This window comes from Lactuca saligna, chromosome 6 (genome assembly GCF_052625555.1).
Source record: "Lactuca saligna cultivar CGN05327 chromosome 6, ASM5262555v1, whole genome shotgun sequence".
Taxonomy (NCBI): Eukaryota; Viridiplantae; Streptophyta; class Magnoliopsida; order Asterales; family Asteraceae; genus Lactuca; species Lactuca saligna.
The window spans coordinates 155,163,067-155,179,824 of NC_136422.1; the positions used below are offsets into that span (position 1 = coordinate 155,163,067).

A 16,758-nucleotide genomic window follows, 5' to 3' on the forward strand; every position below is an offset into this window, starting at 1 on the left:
CTTGTAACGACCCGAAATTTAAGACCAAAAATTTCTTTTAATAAATCATTTATTAAAGTAAAGTCATCATTTCCAAAACATAATATGAGTATAAGTTTTCAAAACACATATTTATTATCAGAGTAAACATTCCCAGGCTGTCTAATCTATGGTGTGTGCCATGCGATCACCCCGAGCTCTTCCCTCCGCTACCGGAAGGACCTGAAACCAAAACTGAAAACCGTAAGCACGAAGGTTAGTGAGTTCCCCACCCTACCACATACCATGCAAAACCACATATCGCACATACTGGGCCATGCCCGCTATCTTGGGCCTCGCCCCTTACCTTGGGCCTCGCCCGATACAACGGCCCCGCCGCTCCAGGCCCCGCCTGGCTTCGAGTCCCGCTCGGATACAAATCTGTTTTACTTAGGCCTCGCCAGCCACAGGGCCTCGCCCGCCAACAAATAATAACACATAAACATTTCACAACACATAACTAACACATGAAACTGGTTTTGTCCTAAGGCCTCGCCTATCCTGGGTCTCGCCCATGTCCCGCTACTGATGAGTCATGGGACCCCGTCCACGCTCCTAATGGTAGTGAGGTATGGGCCTAACCCACTCTCACTCATGTTCTAGTTTGGGCCTCGCCCCTATTATGCTACTAATGAGATATTGAACCCCATCCACATTCTGCTATTGGTGAGATACGGGACCTCGCCCACACTCACCTCCCTACCAGGCACATACATGTATCACACAGACAACAAGTATAAACTATCATATAAACAATTCTTTGGGCACCCGCTCGCTATTACTGGACCTCGTCGTGAAAATCATACTAGCATACTGTGCCTAGGGCTAACCCCCGGATCTTCTACTCATAACTACATGGGCCGGCATTGTGGCCTTAGACCCATTCACACAAAGGGAAACTCACCTGCACTGGCTGAACATGCTGATGATCTCACTAGTTGCTGCCCGACAACTCACGGAACTCCTGCTCCCCTTGCTCTCCGAACTACCAATATCAATGCAACACTGAGTCTAACTGACCCCCAAAAGACAACCAAGTCAACCCTGGTCCAAGTCAAAGTCCTGGTCAAGGTCAACCTTCCAGGTCAACCCTACTCGTCGAGTCACCCTACTGACTCACCGAGTTCATAATGTTCAGATTCCTTCCATTTGCGACTCGACTCGCCAAGTCAGTCCATGAATCGCCGAGTCTACCGATTTCTTAGTCCAGACTTGTCCAACTCACTGAGTCTCCACCCGACTCACTGATTCGAGTCTCAACTCGAAGGGTTTGGGGTTTCGCGACCTGACTCGCCGGGTCCAAGAACAGACTCGCCGACTACAAGGCAATCTTCATACGACTCGACGGGTTGTTCATCCCACTCGTCGAGTTTCTCCACAACTTCATGCTACTCGCCAAGTCCACTCAAAGGACTCGCCGAGTCCCTTCAGATCTCCTTACATGCAGAGGACATTTGAGTCATGCATGAACTCAAAACTGTAGATCCATCCTTCCCAAGCCTTTTCCCCACGTAAAGTTGCAAACTTTACGTGTAAAGAAGGAGATCTAGGCAAAATATGCTATAAACTAGGGCTTAAGGAAAATAGGCTCCATGATCCACTCAAGGGATGATACTTTACAGAAATTCTAGACCAAAATAAGCATGGATCTGAAGTAGCAACCTCATATCTGAACCTCTAGCTCAAAGGTTACTCTTAAGCCAAGAATGCCCAAAACACACACAAAGATCTAGGTGCAAATGAGGAGAGATAGCAGCTTGTTACCTCCAAGATGAACACCACTGAAGTAGATCTCGGATCTACACCTCCTCCTTGAAGCAACCTACTTCCCCTTCAAGTTCCTTTCCCCAAAGCTCCTTCCTCCTAGCTTTAACTCTCAAAATGATGGAAGCTCTCACGAAATCAAGGGTGCACTGGCTCTCTAGGGTGGTATGTGGGCTGAGGGAGGGACATAACACCCTTTAAATAGGATACAACTCCCGGGATTAGGGTTTTCCTCGTTCAGACCAGACTCGCCGAGTCACCTTGGCCGACTCTCCGAGTCGGTCGCTTACTCCTCGACCCGGATCCCGCTCGGACTCGCCGAGTCCCTCCTTGGACTCGCCGAGTCTACCCTTAAATTATGGCTTTTCTTTCCTTTCTTGGCCTTTGAAACTTTGGGTGTTACAACTCTCCCCCACTTAAACTAAACTTCATCCTCGAAGTTTACTATACTCCACTGCCTGCGATCTGCCTCCAATACCTCACTATTCGTTCTAACACCAGCTACCTAACTTTGCTGGCCCTCCACTCAGTCATTCAGACTAACGTCAATCCTTACCGATAATGATCCCGGGTGCACCCTGACCCTGAACATCCTTGAAACATGACTTACTCAACCGGCAATCTTTCTGGTACTCTCCGGGTGCTGCAACATAAGGGTTCACCCCTTCTTTCCTTGCGTGATTTCCTTGCCTTCCTAAGGCAACGCTCCATAACCATCTATCTCCTCTGCCACCGTGAAGACCCTGTCTTCACCCAATCTATTACTCCCACTACTCAGTACGGGTCATCATTGCCAGTATCCACTTGGCGTTCTTTCTACTACCGTTCGGTGTTGAGCAACCCTCGACCGACTAACTGAATTCCACCATACTCTGGATCCCCAAAGCACTACTGACTAGAAATTCTACTATTCCTTATCTGGCTTCCGGATGAACTGAGACCATCCTGGTCCCTACCAACCTATCAATATCTGGATTACCAACTCTCACCGATTGCTGACCCAACACAACCACTAGTCGCTCCCAGCGACATTCGAAGAAACTCCCGCCACCTATACTTCTCAATCTATTCTACCAGGCTGGCACTACAATATTCTGGGATCCTCAGCCCCCTATCTAGACACTAAGATCATTACCAGGTCCCACCTGCACTGCTAAAACTCACGAGCCTCGCCCATGGGTCTCACCCAACCATACTACTGAGCAACCCTGCTCTCAGGTCTCACCTATACTGCTATCCTCATACGGGCCTTGCCCACGGGCGTCACCCAACTATATCCTAGAGTGGCCTCTTCCAAGGTCTCATCTCTCAATGGCTATACAGGCAAATCCATACCATTCTCATCCATTCCCAATTCCTATCTGAATGCTAGGAGATAAGGGCCTCGCCCCGACTCCGCCAACGAAGCTACTACAGAATGCTACGGCTGCCCCGTAGTCTGACAACACTTCCACCACTCACTGCTAGTGAATGCTATGGCCGCCCCGTAGTCTTACATCACTTTCCACCACTGAATGCTAACACGAAAACATCTCCTGCTATTTGACCTCAAGATCTCCATTCCGACTCACATGATTCCTACATGCGACCCTTTAACCTGAATCTAAACCACATACCCACCATTACCCTTTACACGCACGCACTGATGGGAAGTTCTCAAACTCCCAACCCTGAACTACTCAATCCGTCAAATGCTGAACTACCTCCTTTCCTTCTCAGAAATCATAAACTCGATCTGGAATTCCGTGCCCTTACCCTTATACACTCGGAGGATTCTCCCCCACTTTGATCCTGCTTACACCTTGATGCTCGATGAAGAGAAATCCCAATCCTTGCTACCATAATCAATCCGCTGAGGAATCCCAAGCTTACCATAGCTACGGGTCTAACCTGACCATTCTAAAACTTATACGGCTCCGAACTAGCGAGACATACCGAGTCTCTCCAAGGCATGCTACAGATACTGCACCCTAAGTAACCTTCTTCGATACAACCCATCCCTTAATTACCAACCAATATCCAAGGTATGCAGATGGCATATAACTCGATCATAGTCAATCCGCTCAAAAATAAAATACTCATACAGATAATGATGCAGAACCATGACAATATAATCATGCACAAAATAAAAGAACTGAAAACGGAAGTCGCATACCTGCAACGTCCGGCGCTGCTCGCGTCTCCAAAGTAGTCATCTGAAAAGCCCTGCCTCCAACTGCAGGCGCCTCCGCACGGCCCTGATAGCCGTCTGTGATCCTCAAGGTTGCAGGGGCAGGTGCCGTCACCCGTCCTGCTGAAAGCAAACTGGGGCACTGGGCCTTCTTGTGGCCCCGCTGATTGCAGTGAAAACATATCAAGTCTGATCCCTTAGTGATGGTAACAGTACAATCTCTGCTAAAATGACCAGTCCGACCGCACCTGAAACAGCGAGACTCACCACCACTACCACTCCTGCACGCGCCCCCGTGCGTCCTACCACACCTTCCGCATCGACTGCGGTCCTAATAATCCCTTGATCTCGACTCCGATCCCTTGGGCCTTTTGCCCGAACTTGCGGCTACCTGAACCTCATCTGGCTTCCTCTTCCGGATCTGCTCCAAATCAATTTCCCTCTCCCTGGCCCGAGAAATCATATCTTCCAGCGTCTTACAACCGGACCTGTTCACGAACTCCCTGATGTCATCCCTCAGCATCTCGTGATATTGTGCCTTCTTCATCTCCTCATCCGCGACATACTGCGGAACAAGAAGGGATCTCTCCCTGAACTTGGCGGTGATCTCCGCCACAGTCTCAGTAGTCTGCGTTCAATCCCGAAACTCCCGGGCTAACTGCTGCACCTCAATAATCGGCGAAAACTCCGCTCTGAACCTAGCTGAGAAATCACTCCAAGTCATCGCGTCCAACACGACATCATCACCCAAAGCATGACCAAAATCCTCCCACCAATCCCTCACTCTGTCCTTCAGAAGACAGGAAGCGAGTCTGACCTTGTCCTCCTCAGGACACCGGCTCGTACGGAATGCGTTGGCAATATCAGCCAACCATCTGCTGCTAGCGATGGGGTCCCTAGCCCCATGATAATCTGGTTCCCCGCAAGCCCTGAACTCCCGAAATGTCAAGGTACGCGCTCCCAACAAAGCCATCATCTCAGTACGGAAGGCTCCCAGCCTCTCATCCAAAATCTCCAATATACCCTCCTTGACCGTGCCAAAGATCACAGGAGTCTGAGTTAGAATACTGCATGTAACCTCGGCTGATATCAACTCTCTCATCCGCTCCTCAAGCTGCTCGGCCCCTAAACCTGAGCCCAATCCCTCTCCAGCGCCTGATCTGCCCGCTGGTCCCTCTCGCAATGTCACCATACTGAAACATATAACATAACCATTATCAGAATACTCCTCACTGCTAAGAGACCAAACATACACACTACCAGGTTCCCGGTCTTGTCTCGGCCTTTCCCGAATAGAGTACGGATCATCTGCTTTCAGTAGTATGGGACCATACTACCTTCCACATCTATCCGTACTTTCCTCAGGAACTGCTTTGACTCCACCAGGTCCCTTTTCTACTTCTACTGCTCCCAGCACTACCTCATCCTAGGCTTACCCTAGGGAAACCTCTGACTCAACTCAAACCAGTCCTCAGCTGCTGAAGGCCTCCTTGCATTGCCAATTAGCCATCACTTGGATACCATCACATGTGACGAGGCTCAGATAATCCTTCAAGTAAAAGACTCGTTCCTACAACGATTGGACTCAAACAAGAGCTGCGCAATAGGACTAAATCCAACACTCTGAGATTATTCAACCCTGATCACATGTGACGTGACGTATCCACCTAATGGCTAACTCCCATCACTTAGAATCCCACAATGCACAAAGCAAGCAGCATTCAGACAAGGGAAAATCTAACCATAACATACTTAAGCAATCATATCCATATAGCAAGAATCTGAACTAGCATCCAACACAACTCATAAACTCAGGCATAACCAAATCAGGCTATCCTACTACTGACTATTCAGCACTATCATGCAGATCAAAAGCACATATAACAGGCACATAAGGCATCCTCCCTAGATCCTTAGTCCTAATCTAGCATGCTGTTCTATTAACTGATAATCAAAACATAGACTTGTATGGGTATTTTGGGGTACTTACTTGAGCTTGGTTGATTACATGCACCACACCTCTTTTCTCTTTACAAAGTTTTCATCTTTCTGAATTCTTTTTGCTTTTCTAAAACTATTTTCTTTCTCAGAACTCCCTTTTTACAAAACTGTCTTTTCATTTTGAAAACTTCTTTACCAACTCCTCAGTTTGAGTTCAGACACCCCCGAGGGCATGTCCGAATCCCTCAAACCAAGGCTCTGATACCAACTTGTAACGACCCAAAATTTAAGACCAAAAATTTCTTTTAATAAATCATTTATTAAAGTAAAGTCATCATTTCCAAAACATAATATGAGTATAAGTTTTCAAAACACATGTTTATTATCAGAGTAAACATTCCCAGGCTGTCTAATCTATGGTGTGTGCCATGCGATCACCCCGAGCTCTTCCCTCCGCTACCGGAAGGACCTGAAACCAAAACTGAAAACCGTAAGCACGAAGGTTAGTGAGTCCCCACCCTACCACATACCATGCAAAACCACATATCGCACATACTGGGCCATGCCCGCTATCTTGGGCCTCGCCCCTTACCTTGGGCCTCGCTCGCTACAACGGCCCCGCCGCTCCAGGCCCCGCCTGGCTTCGAGCCCCGCTCGGATACAAATCTGTTTTACTTAGGCCTCGCCTGCCACAGGGCCTCGCCCGCCAACAAATAATAACACATAAACATTTCACAACACATAACTAACACATGAAACTGGTTTTGTCCTAAGGCCTCGCCTATCCTGGGTCTCGCCCATGTCCCGCTACTGATGAGTCATGGGACCCCGTCCACGCTCCTAATGGTAGTGAGGTACGAGCCTAGCCCACTCTCACTCCTGTTCTAGTTTGGGCCTCGCCCTATTCTGCTACTAATGAGATATGGAACCCCATCCACACTCTGTTATTGGTGACATACGGGACCTCGCCCACACTCACCTCCCTACTAGGCACATACATGTATCACATAGACAACAAGTATAAACTATCATATAAACAATACTTTGGGCACCCGCCCGCTATTACTGGACCTCGTCCTGAAAATCATACTAGCATACTGTGCCTAGGGCTAACCCCCGGGTCTTCTACTCATAACTACATGGGCCGATATTGTAGCCTTAGACCCATTCACACAAAGGGAAACTCACCTGCACTGGCTGAACATGCTGATGATCTCACTAGTTGCTGCCCGACAACTCACGGAACTCCTGCTCCCCTTACTCCCCGAACTACCAATATCAATGCAACACTGAGTCTAACTGACCCCCGAAAGACAACCAAGTCAACCCTGGTCCAAGTCAAAGTCCTGGTCAAGGTCAACCTTCCAGGTCAACCCTACTCGCCGAGTCACCCTACTGACTCGCCGAGTTCATAATGTTCAGATTCCTTCCATTCGCGACTCGACTCGCCGAGTCAATCCATGAATCGCCGAGTCTACCGATTTATGAGTCCTGACTTGTCCAACTCACTGAGTCTCCACCCGACTCACTGATTCGAGTCTCAACTCGAAGGGTTTGGGGTTTCGCGACCTGACTCGCCGGGTCCAAGAACAGACTCGCCGAGTACAAGGCAATCTTCATACGACTCGACGGGTTGTTCATCCCACTCGTCGAGTTTCTCCACAACTTCATGCTACTCGCCGAGTCCACTCAAAGGACTCGCCGAGTCCCTTTAGATCTCCTTACATGCAGAGGACATTTGAGTCATGCATGAATTCCAAACTGTAGATCCACCCTTCCCAAGCCTTTTCCCCACGTAAAGTTGCAAACTTTACGTGTAAAGAAGGAGATCTAGGCAAAATATGCTATAAACTAGGGCTTAAGGCAAATAGGCTCCATGATCCACTCAAGGGATGATACTTTACAGAAATTCTAGACCAAAATAAGCATGGATCTGAAGTAGCAACCTCATATCTGAACCTCTAGCTCAAAGGTTACTCTTAAGCCAAGAATGCCCAAAACACACACAAAGATCTAGGTGCAAATGAGGGGAGATAACAGCTTGTTACCTCCAAGATGAACACCACTGAAGTAGATCTCGGATCTACACCTCCTCCTTGAAGCAACCTACTTCCCCTTCAAGTTCCTTTCCCCAAAGCTCCTTCCTCCTAGCTTTAACTCTCAAAATGATGGAAGCTCTCACGAAATCAAGGGTGCACTGGCTCTCTAGGGTGGTATGGGGGCTGAGGGAGGGACATAACACACTTTAAGTAGGATACAACTCCCGGGATTAGGGTTTTCCCTCGTTCAGACCAGACTCGCCGAGTCACCTTGGCCGACTCGCCGAGTCGGTCGCTTACTCCTCGACCTGGATCCCGCTCGGACTCGCCGAGTCCCTCCTTGGACTCGCCGAGTCTACCCTTAAATTAGGGCTTTTCTTTCCTTTCTTGGCCTTCGAAACTTTGGGTGTTACATACAAGTTGTCATATTTTAAATTACTAAGCGATTTTACTAAACAACAGGTGGCAGCTTGGTGGGAAATTTTCAGGTGGCATCTTGGGAAATTTTCAACTCCTTGGATATCAAATATGACCTTGTTGTTTTTGGAGGTTGGTTTTCCTTCTTTTTTTTTTTCTTTTTTAGATGAACAGCAAGCTTGTTAAGTCAGGAGCTTGTGAGGATCCATCTACTTACCATAGATATAGATTTAGCCTCCAAACAGCTTATAAGCAAGTCCCTTATGGATATTTTATTTGCAAAAGGCTTAATAATCTTATAATGGATTACTCAAAATGTCAAATGATTAAGTCTTCCACTATGCATCCACTGCAATCAAGCATTATAGAAATGGCAAATCAAAAAAATATACAGAATCTTATTACTTATTGGTGCATGGGTATTTTAGGCATTTGCTTAAATTTTAGTGGCTGCAACAGAGTATTTAAGAGACTCTTCTACCTCACAGTTTGGTCTGTATGAATCCCAACAAGCAAAAAATCTCCAAGCCCACGAGCAAGTCTTAAAATCTGTGAATACAAAACAAAGCATACAAATTTAAACAAGGAAATATGCAATTATGACACGTAAGCTTCTTTGTTAATTCATTAAAGATATTTCATTAATATTTTTGATGGGGTTTTTTTTGTTTATTATATATAGACATGCACACTATGAAATAGGAAATACACCATTAGCACTTGTCTGGAAGGATAAGACTTGTAGTGAGTATGTCATTGATACAGATAACAAAGGACAGATTCCAAATCAACAACAAGTAGTTACAATTTCTTACCCATTATAACAACATGCTTCATTTCAATATGTTGCTATTTTTCATAATTTACCCTTCATTGATTTTTTTTAATGTTTATAAATGAGAAGGTGGTTTTTGAGATATAAGAAAATGGGGAACTGGTTACATCTAATGATCCTCCTGTTGTACTTGGTTGCTTGATGCAGGTTTTACACAAGAGGTTTGTGTAATTATTGTTTAAAAATATTTCAGTTAATAAAGTTTTTTTATTCATTTGGATTTTCTGTTTTTTTGACAGGATTGAATATAGGGAACCTTGTAAGGTTTGCAGTTAGTGTGGGTGGATTAACATTTATGAATGGGAAGGTGGAAAAGGTTGATTTACACTATATAGGAAAGGTACATCGTCTATAGAGACGACATGTCATCTCTATAGACTACATGTCATCTGTATAGGTGCATCTATAGAGACGACATATCATCTCTAATAGAGCATCTACCACAACGAACACTTGTTACTAAAGGGTATGATGTGTCAACTCTACATCTCTATCTATGGAGACAACATGTTGTCTTTATAGATACACCTATAGAGACGACACGTCGTCTCTATAGTTTCGTCTATGGAGACCAGCACCGTATAGCGACGAACCAGAACAAGACGACATGTTGTCTTTAAAGGATACCTATAGCGATGATATTTATCGCGACGACCAAAAGGATCTATTGCGACGGGGCTATGTAGACAAAAGCTATAGGGACGACATGTTGCTCCCGAAACCTATAGGAACGACCTTTTTAGCCTATAGAGACGACATTTTTCGTCCCTATAGGTCCCATTTCTTGTAGTGATTGCAAGTTAAAGATGTTGACTAGGATTAAATAACTATTTAATGAGTGATGACATGAAGTGGAGTTAAGATTTGAATGATTCTTCAATGTTCAAAATACACACAATAAAGTGATTATTATGATTGAATAGATGTTTAATATGTTATAGAAAGTTGTATAGATATTTAATTGATGATATGACAATCCACACAAGTCAAAATTTCAATGGATTCTGAACGCAAAAGAATGATATTACATAAACCTCACATCAATAGCAAGAACTCTCATTTTTTTCATCTTGAAGATTAAATACGGTATGAGAATGAAATTACATCAACAACAAACCACCGATCTTATTTTGAGCAAACAAATGGTACATAGGATAATATAATCATAAACTCACATGCATGTTAAGAAAATAATTAATTACTTGGAGATCCTTGTAGGAGATGAATTACTTTCCCCAAGTTAACAATGGATGAACCAAAAGGAGAGGTACATGCTTTTTGGGCCTTGTACTTCAAGTCGATTGCATTTGTCCTCATCTCTTTCCCTTTGTCTCCATTCATCAATTCAATGACTAGCTTGGAAACTTCTTCTCTCTTTACATCAGTGTCAAGCTCCATGCCAATCTCCCACTTGTTGCAACACCACCAGCAGTTGGTTATTTGGTCAGCAAAAAACGGCCAACAAATCATTGGGACTCCACTGGAAATACTTTCAATTGTCGAATTCCATCCACTGTGCGTTAGAAATCCTCCAATTGATGGGTGATATAGAACTTGTTCTTGTGGGCACCAACTAGCCAACATCCCTCTGCTGCTTGTCTCTTCCAAAAACTCTGGTGGAAGCACGGCAGATTTGCCATCCACAAGATCTGGACGTATTATCCATAAGAACGGACAATTGCTCTTTGCAAGTCCCCAACAGAACTCAAGCAGATATTGATGTGACATCACTGTTGTGCTACCAAAATTCACATAAATAACCGATGATTTTGGTTTAGATTCTAGCCATTTCAAACAGGTGTTCTCTTCTTTCCAAAGATTTGATTTGATGAACTCTACAGATTCATCACTTTCCTTCTCTAGTAACTTAAACGGACCAACACCGTAGCATGGAGGAAAGACTGAAGAAAGCGCATCCAAAAGGTCGCTTTCTAGTTCATAAAAGGTGTTGAAGATGATGGCAGAAGCTCTTTTTGCTCTCTCTGCTTGTAAACATAAACCTTCAAGCATGTATTCATCACCAGGGCTGGTCTTTCTAACGAATGAAGGCAAGTGTTTTAGACGCATACCAGACATGGTTGGTACACAATCAATCATGGTATCTAAATGATCATTTGCTAATACACTGGACGCTGTGGAAAGAAAACATAAAGAACTTACTTTCAAATAAGCAAATACAGTGTATACGTACATGAATGTATGTATGTATACACGTATACATATAAGTATTTCATATCCTTAACAAATTAGTGAAATTAAGTATATATATTACCTTCACGTGGCACCAAACCTCTCTCCAATAGATTGTTCTGCTCATGAACACACATTAGAGCACTAACACCGCTGGTCCATAGGACTATCTCGGGGATATCAAGTTCTTTGGCTGCATCGAGGGTGAAGCCCATGAATAAGTCTGCAACTATGCAAGTCACCGGTGAAGATGAAGCATTCAATTTCGTAAGCAGACTTTTAAACGGAGCCAGACAAGTTTCATCCATGGATTTCCATAAGGTTGGGAAAACTTGGGTTTCATCCGGGTTCTGTGGCGGCGGAAGGCCATCAGGAATGGTCTCGAAGCAGAAGGAAGGGAGGCCATTTAGGGCGTCGGAGCCCTGAGATTTGACGAGTCGTTGATGGTTGAACTCGGTGTTAACGAAGGTTATATGAAAGCCTTTGGAGTGGAGTATCTTAGCAACTTTTAGCATGGGGTTAATATGGCCTTGTGCTGGGGCTGGTAAGCACAAGGCATGTGGTTTCTTTTGTATGGAACCCATGAAGCCTTCTTCCTATTTTTTCTGAGTTCAAGATAGCAACTACATAAATAACATCTGGCTATTTTATATGTTAACAATGAAGAGGCAAATGTAAATGTGCTTGTTTGGTTATTCATATTTTAGATGGCATCTTCAATTATTATTTGGAATATTAATTTAAAACTAGGAGCTGGTTTATGGAACTTAATTTGTCTATTTGTTCATTGTCGTTAATTTCTACCGTACTCTAAATTATATTATAGATTAGCAAACAACAAGTGTACTCTTTTTGACTGTTTCTTTGAACGTCTGGATCTCCTGTAAACGCTACTTTCATGTTACCTATAATTTATCGCAAATTGGGACCAATAAAACTAATATAAAAATAAACCATGCACGTGTTTATGTTTTTTCTAATATTGCAATTTATCATCTTCAAAATTAAATGGGAATTACATAAGGCCAATGTTTTCAGCGTTTTCATCAAAATAACAGTGTTCATGCTTTTCGCTACTATATATATATATATATATATATATATATATATATATATATATATATATATATATATCACATCCTCATTTTGTAACTTTAGCTAGGTTTGGCACACTAACTGCCTTCCTTATAAACTACTTATTTTTCATATTTTTTTAGCTTTTTGGAGTAACTTTTCAATTAGGTTAAAGAGCTTTTTTTAAAATTCTCTCTTATATTAACTATAATAAACATAATTTTTCATATACTTTTATATGTCAATTTATATTTTCGACCTAGCTTACCAATTAATTTTTATAAAATGTAAGTTTTTTTATCGAATATATATTAGCTACTTTTTCACTACTCCTTCAAACAGTACTTTTATGTCTTACACCCAAGAATCATATTACGTCCTTCATTGCAGCATACAAGAGTGAAAAATAATGATTATATCAAATTTAGAGCATACGTTATAAAATACGTTATAAAATATGATCAAATAACAGTACTTTTATGTCTTACACCCAAGAATCACTTATTCTTTCCCTTTTACTCTCTTTGTCTGCTTCCTATTCGTCTGGTGATACGCTTATTTAAATGCTACATGTTTGTCTTCTTTTCATCATAAAACTGTTTTGCTTTCTATGATCACAATCCAATAATGAAATAATTTTCATTTGTAATCTTTATATCTCCTTATGCACCTCCCCAATTACCATCAAAGTAGCCTAGAAATTCAATTTTTTCTTGCCTTGAATACCAAATTCCATAAGATGTTTGAGCGATATATGAAAGGATCCTCTTTGTTATTATGAAGTGTTGTTTACTTAAGCAATTGCATGAACTTTATACAAGACCAACTGTATATCCTTGAATTCAGAGATAAGTTGTATTGATTATGTAGTACTGGATCATGTTCTCTACATTCAAACTTATTAACATATTAGCTTCAATCCCTTATCTTTTCACAACAGGTTATAAGAAGTGAAGGTCTTGGAGGACTATATGGTGACCATAAGCCTTCTCTTCTTAGAACTGCTACATCACAGGTTACACTTCAATTCATTTTATTTAAAAAAAACCCCATAAACTACTTAGCAAGTGTTTAATACTTGTGATTTCTTATGAATGTCACTTGTTACATGAACATAACAATCTTCTTATGTTTGTTTGCAGGGGATTTATTATTATTAGCATGTTGTTCTATCTTGTTGTGGTAGCATTAGCAGGGTAATTACACCAAATTGTTTTACAAAATCATTCTATACAAATACTATAACAGTGTTTGGTATTAAATTTTCCTACTTTTTACTTTTTTATTTTCTTATTTTTATTTTCTTACTGTGATAATGTCCAGGTAAGGAAACAGATCCTGATAGAGGTAATAATTTTGAGCATTTTTTATTTTTTATCATTGAATTTACAAGAATTGTCATTAATGTCTACTTATAACTCATATTATGACGAAACTGGATTGAAACTAATGCATACTCTAGAATGGTATCTGGCATTCCAGTTATACTTTTGGAACCAATGAAGCAATTCTTTAAAGGGGAAGATGTATATGGAGGCTCTTACAATGAATTGGAGGCTTATTTATTTTTCAGTCGTGCTTGCCTTCAATGGATGCAGGTTTGTAGCTTACTCTTCATCAACCTATTTATATTGTGCTTAAGAAGATAATTTGTTAAACCTTTTTTTATTTCCATGTTTTCCATCATCAAACTATCTTATATGATTATTTTTTAAGAATCCATTGACCAAAATGCAGGTAACTGGAACACAACCTGATGTCATACATGTCCATGAATGGCAGACAGGTGTACTTCTGCTCCTCTATTGGGTCATTTATCATCATCTTTCACTTCAGGCATGATCTTAGTTTATGGATATTTCTTTTGTTAAGATCTTTAAAAGTATTCATTAACTCATAATATTGAAATTTGAACATTATAGAAACCAAGAATAGTATTGACAATCCATAACATGGAACATTATGGGGAGTGCAGGGATTCTTGTAAATCCTAATGGAGAAAAACGACAATATGAACACCTCTCTTAACAATATCCAATTGCGATCTCATATCGACAGCTCCAATACAAAGCAAGGGTCTAATTTCTGGAAATCCAAATTCCCTCAAGGGTACCAAAAACTCTTCCACAACCTCAAATGTCGGTCTAGCCGGCTTTCTAGAAGGGAAAATAATCAACCCAAAAGGTCCTTCCCCTGCTGCAATTGGCATCATAATCTCCTCCTGTAATGCCATCATAATCAATGGAAATACAAACACCAATGTTTTTCCAGACCCTGTAAATGCTATTCCATTCATGTCCCTTCTAGATAGAATCATGGGTAATCCTTGAACTTGAATAGGTGTTGGTTGTACTATTCCTTTTTCTTTCATTTTTTCAAAACAGGATCCAGGAATCTCATGTCTTTAAAGTTTTTGATTGGTGGAGGGATTTCATCACCATCAACAATGATATGCCATTGTTTTCTGACACCATCACATGCGTTTTGAGACATTCTTCTACACCTCCTCCTTAAAGCAACCTACTTGCCCTTCAAGTTCCTTTCCCCAAAGTTCCTTCCTCCAAGCTTTAACTCTCAAAATGATGGAAGCTCTCACGAAATCAAGGGTGCACTGGCTCTCTAGGGTTGTATGGGGGATGAGGGAGGGACATAACACCCTTTAAATAGGATACAACTCCCGGGATTAGGGTTTTCCCTCGTTCAAACCAGACTCACCGAGTCACCTTGGCCGACTCGCCGAGTCGGTCGCTTACTCCTCAACCCGGATCCCGCTCGGACTCGCCGAGTCCCTCCTTGAACTCGCCGAGTCTACCCTTAAATTAGGGCTTTTCTTTCCTTTCTTGGCCTTCGAAACTTTGGGTGTTACATACAAGTTTTCATATTTTAAATTACTAAGCGGTTTTACTAAACAACAGGTGGCAGCTTGGTGGGAAATTTTCAGGTGGCATCTTGGGAAATTTTCGACTCCTTGGATGTCAAATATGACCTTGTTGTTTTTGGAGGTTGGTTTTTCTCTTTTTTTTCTTTTTTGGATGAACAACAAGCTTGTTAAGTGAGGAGCTTGTGAGGATCCATCTACTTACCATAGATATAGATTTAGCCTCCAAACAGCTTATACAAGGCAAGTCCCTTATGGATATTTTATTTGCAAAAGGCTTAATAATCTTATAATGGATTTCTCAAAATGTCAAATGATTAAGTCTTCCACTATGCATCCACTGCAATCAAGCATTATAGAAATGGGAAATCAAAAAAATATACATAATCTTATTTGTTATTGGTGCAGGGGTATTTTAGGCATTTGCTTAAATTTTAGTGGCTGCAACAAAGTATTTAAGAGACTCTTCTACCTCACAGTTTGGTCTGTATGAATCCCAATAAGCAAAAAATCTCCAAGCCCACGAGCAAGTCTTAAAATATGTGAATACAAAACAAAGCATACAAATTTAAACAAGGAAATATGCAATTATGACACGTAAGCTTCTTTGTTAATTCATTAAAGATATTTCATTAATATTTTTGATGGGGTTTTTTTTTGTTTATTATATATAGACATGCACACTATGAAATAGGAAATACACCATTAGCACTTGTTTGGAAGGATAAGACTTGTAGTGAGTATGTCATTGATACAGATAACAAAGGACATATTCCAAATTAACAGCAAGTAGTTACAATTTCTTACCCATTATAACAATATGCTTCATTTCAATATGTTGCTATTTTCATAATTTACCCTTCATTGATTTTTTTTAATGCTTATAAATGAGAAGGTGGTTTTGGAGATATAATAAAATGGGGAACTGGTTACATCTGATGATCCTCCGGTTGTACTTGGTTGCTTGAATGCAGGTTTTACACAAGAGGTTTGTGTAATTATTGTTTAAAAATATTTCAGTTAATAAAGTTTTTTTATTCATTTGGATTTTGTGTTTTTTTGACAGGACTGAATATAGGGAACCTTGTAAGGTTTGCAGTTAGTGTGGGTGGATTAACATTTATGAATGGGAAGGTGGAAAAGGTTGATTTACAGTATATAGGAAAGGTACATCGTCTATAGAGACGACATGTCATCTCTATAGACTACATGTCATCTGTATAGGTGCATCTATAGAGACGACATAGCATCTCTAATAGAGCATCTACCACAACGAACACTTGTTACTAAAGGGTATGATGTGTCAACTCTACATCTCTATCTATGGAGACAACATGTTGTCTTTATAGATACACCTATAGAGACGACACGTCGTCTCTATAGTTTCGTCTATGGAGACCAGCACCGTATAGCGACGAACCAGAACAAGACG

The 16,758-nt window shown here is 41.7% G+C and overlaps 1 protein-coding gene and 1 pseudogene across 1 annotated transcript; both read right to left on the bottom strand.

The window, feature by feature from the left end:
* Positions 1-10,197: 10,197 nt before the first annotated feature.
* LOC145003396 (7-deoxyloganetin glucosyltransferase-like) lies at positions 10,198-12,038 on the bottom strand. Its single transcript, XM_078962524.1, has 2 exons — positions 11,457-12,038; positions 10,198-11,316 (listed from the first exon to the last, which is right to left on the bottom strand). Exons 1-2 carry the CDS (start codon positions 11,956-11,958, stop codon positions 10,379-10,381), a joined length of 1,440 nt encoding a protein of 479 aa, XP_078818650.1. The 5' UTR covers positions 11,959-12,038; the 3' UTR covers positions 10,198-10,378.
* A 2,400-nt stretch (positions 12,039-14,438) lies between these two features.
* LOC145003053 (DEAD-box ATP-dependent RNA helicase 35A pseudogene) lies at positions 14,439-14,819 on the bottom strand (annotated as a pseudogene).
* Positions 14,820-16,758: the final 1,939 nt, after the last annotated feature.